The sequence below is a fragment of the Silurus aristotelis genome (genome assembly GCF_946808225.1).
Source record: "Silurus aristotelis genome assembly, chromosome: 21".
In the NCBI taxonomy this organism is placed as follows: Eukaryota; Metazoa; Chordata; class Actinopteri; order Siluriformes; family Siluridae; genus Silurus; species Silurus aristotelis.
The window spans coordinates 1,241,522-1,244,021 of NC_139594.1; the positions used below are offsets into that span (position 1 = coordinate 1,241,522).

Sequence of the window (2,500 nt, forward strand, 5' to 3'; positions counted from 1 at the left end):
CAATGTGCATAAATATTGGTTCCCAAAGTCAGTTTCATTAAATGATTGATTATAGATGACTTTTATAACATCATGCAAAAGTATTGCAATATATTAGAGTTTAAACGACTTTCTTCGTAACATATTTAAATATAAAAAGTATTATATAAAAAGAAACGTGTCCTGGAAGTCTTCTTGTCGAAGCGTGTCAAGTGCCTTCTGTGATTAGCACCGGATCTCCAGGATCTTCATCTTCGGGAAGAGGGTGAAGTCCACAGGAGCCAAATCTGGCGAGTAGGGTGGGTGCGGAAGTGAGGTCATGTTGTTTCATGTGTGAGGAGAGCCCGGTGACAGAGTGCACACGCGGTAAAAATAGCAGACGTGCTAACGCACATGGACATAATACCACCAGTTGCTCCTGATGTACACAGGATGATGTCTTTTAGCGCACTGATTAATAAAGGTCGGTGCCCCCTGTGACTGTGCGTGCAGCCTCGTGCTGCCATCTATTGGCGTGTTACAAAAATTGTCTCGAAACCTTTGTAATACTTTTTTTTTTTTTGGCTCCTCCGGACCGTGTGGTGGCGTGAGCGAGCGCGTTTATAACCGGAAGTAAGAAAAAGGCTAAGCTGCTAGTTAACAGAAGAAGAACGGGGGTTTGTTTACAGGGGTTTACAGCTAGCTTTTAAATTAAATACAAATAATGAACACTGCGGTAAAATAAGGATCATTAGCGCGTTCAGGCTGTTTACAGTTGGACAGGAGGATGAAAACACGGGGCATGTTCTACACGCAGGAGAAACTCCAGCGGAGAGTCCGATAGTTAGCAAGAGACGAGTCTCAGTGTTAGCGGCTAGTCAGGGGCGGAGAGGGAGAGAGAGAGCGGGGATAGAGAGAAGGAGAGAGCGGGGATAGAGAGAAGGAGAGAGCGGGTAAAGGGGGAGAGAGAGAGGGGGAAAGAGATAGAGAGAGGGATAGAGAGGGAGATTATATGAACCGGGGGAAACATGTCTTTAGTAGCGTACGACAGCAGCGACGACAGTGAGCGCGATGATCCGAGCCCAGAGCCACGCAGCTCGAATAAAGCCGGCGGAATGTTCGCCTCCCTGCCCGCCCCCAAGCGCCCGGAGCCCGCAATGGGCAACCCTGTACCCGGCCTGGAGCTTCCACGGGCCAAGAAGCGCTCAGAGCCGGTCAGGATCAGTGCTCCAGAGATCCGAGCGGACAGCGTGAGTCTCTCTCTCTCTCTCTCTCTCTCACACACACACACACACACACACACACACACACACACACACACACACAGTTTCGATCCTCACACTGATGGAGATCCTGATCCTCACCCTGATCCTGATCAAGTTTCACATTAACTTCATTAACTTTATCCTGTTTTGATGCTTCAACAATGTTCTGCATCACTTTCATCAACTGAACCCCACACACCTATTACTCATTTCTGGCCATGGCATGTTCAAGAAGTGCATACAAAAGATATGTTCGGGTGTCCACAAACTTATGGCTGTATCTGTAAAACTTCAGAGAATTCATTTACTGTAACATACCTGATTATGATTTTGATTTGTACAGTCTGATGAGGATGAAGAGGAGCCCATGAGGAAGAAAGTAGGATCTCAGGTGAGTTTTTGTTTATTGAACAGTATTGTAAGAAAGGATTCCTATTTAGTTGTATTTCCACGCTTCACCACTAGAGGCAGATATACAGTTTACCAAGCAATGACAAGCTATCTGTGACATCACAGTGCACCGTCCTCCACCAAGAGTAAAAAAAAGGCCAGAACATGAACATTCTGCATCACGCAACCCACTAAACAGCAGCTAGCAGAAGATAGCAAGAATCACCTCATATAGAATCAATTCTATACCCAGTAAAGTAGAGTGTTCTGAATCCTGTATCGTGTTTTTACTGATGCACTGGGGCGAGTACAATCCAATGATCAGCGCATACCAGACAGTGAGAATCCTTATATGGTCCTTCAAACTAGATAGGAAAACTTCCTAACAAGTATTGTGTTGTGAATATTGCAATGTTTTTGTCGAGCGATCTCATCGTCCCGTCTGTGCACCGTAACACGATGAAGTTGTTGTGGTATTCTTCAGGGTGCTGGTGGTCTTTCTGCTCTCTTGCCCCAACCCAAACACCTGAGTGTGAAGGAAACGCAGCGCCCTCTGGTGCCCCACACCCTGACCAAACGCCCCGCCCCCGCCGCTCCCAACAAAAGCTCGAGGTCGGCGTCTCAGGGTGTGTCCGCGGCGAGTCCGTCTCCGTCGGCTATTAAAGCCGCGGCCAAGTCGGCGTCTCTGCAGTTCGCTCGGCAGATGGCGGCGGACGAGGAGGGAAGTGACGATGAGCTCGTGGCAGAGAATTTCTTCTCCCTGTCGGAAAACTCTGCAGAACCGGAGGTCGGAGCGTCGTATCCCGACCCTCAGCCCTACACCCCCTCACTGCAGCCTTCTCCCTGCACCGAGGACGCGCCGCTCGACTTCACCTCCAGCACAGACG

General features: G+C 48.6%; 1 protein-coding gene across 1 annotated transcript in view; it reads left to right on the top strand.

Moving 5' to 3' along the window:
- The first annotated feature begins 570 nt into the window (after positions 1-570).
- Positions 571-2,500, top strand: part of prcc (proline rich mitotic checkpoint control factor) — a 5,349-nt gene continuing 3,419 nt past the window's right edge. Inside the window, exons 1-3 of the mRNA XM_083524556.1 lie at positions 571-1,208; positions 1,567-1,614; positions 2,098-2,500. The exon at positions 2,098-2,500 is cut by the window's right edge and continues 80 nt beyond it. Coding sequence (XP_083380682.1) covers positions 987-1,208; positions 1,567-1,614; positions 2,098-2,500 — 673 coding nt within the window. The 5' untranslated portion in view covers positions 571-986. The remainder of the gene's footprint in view (positions 1,209-1,566; positions 1,615-2,097) is intronic.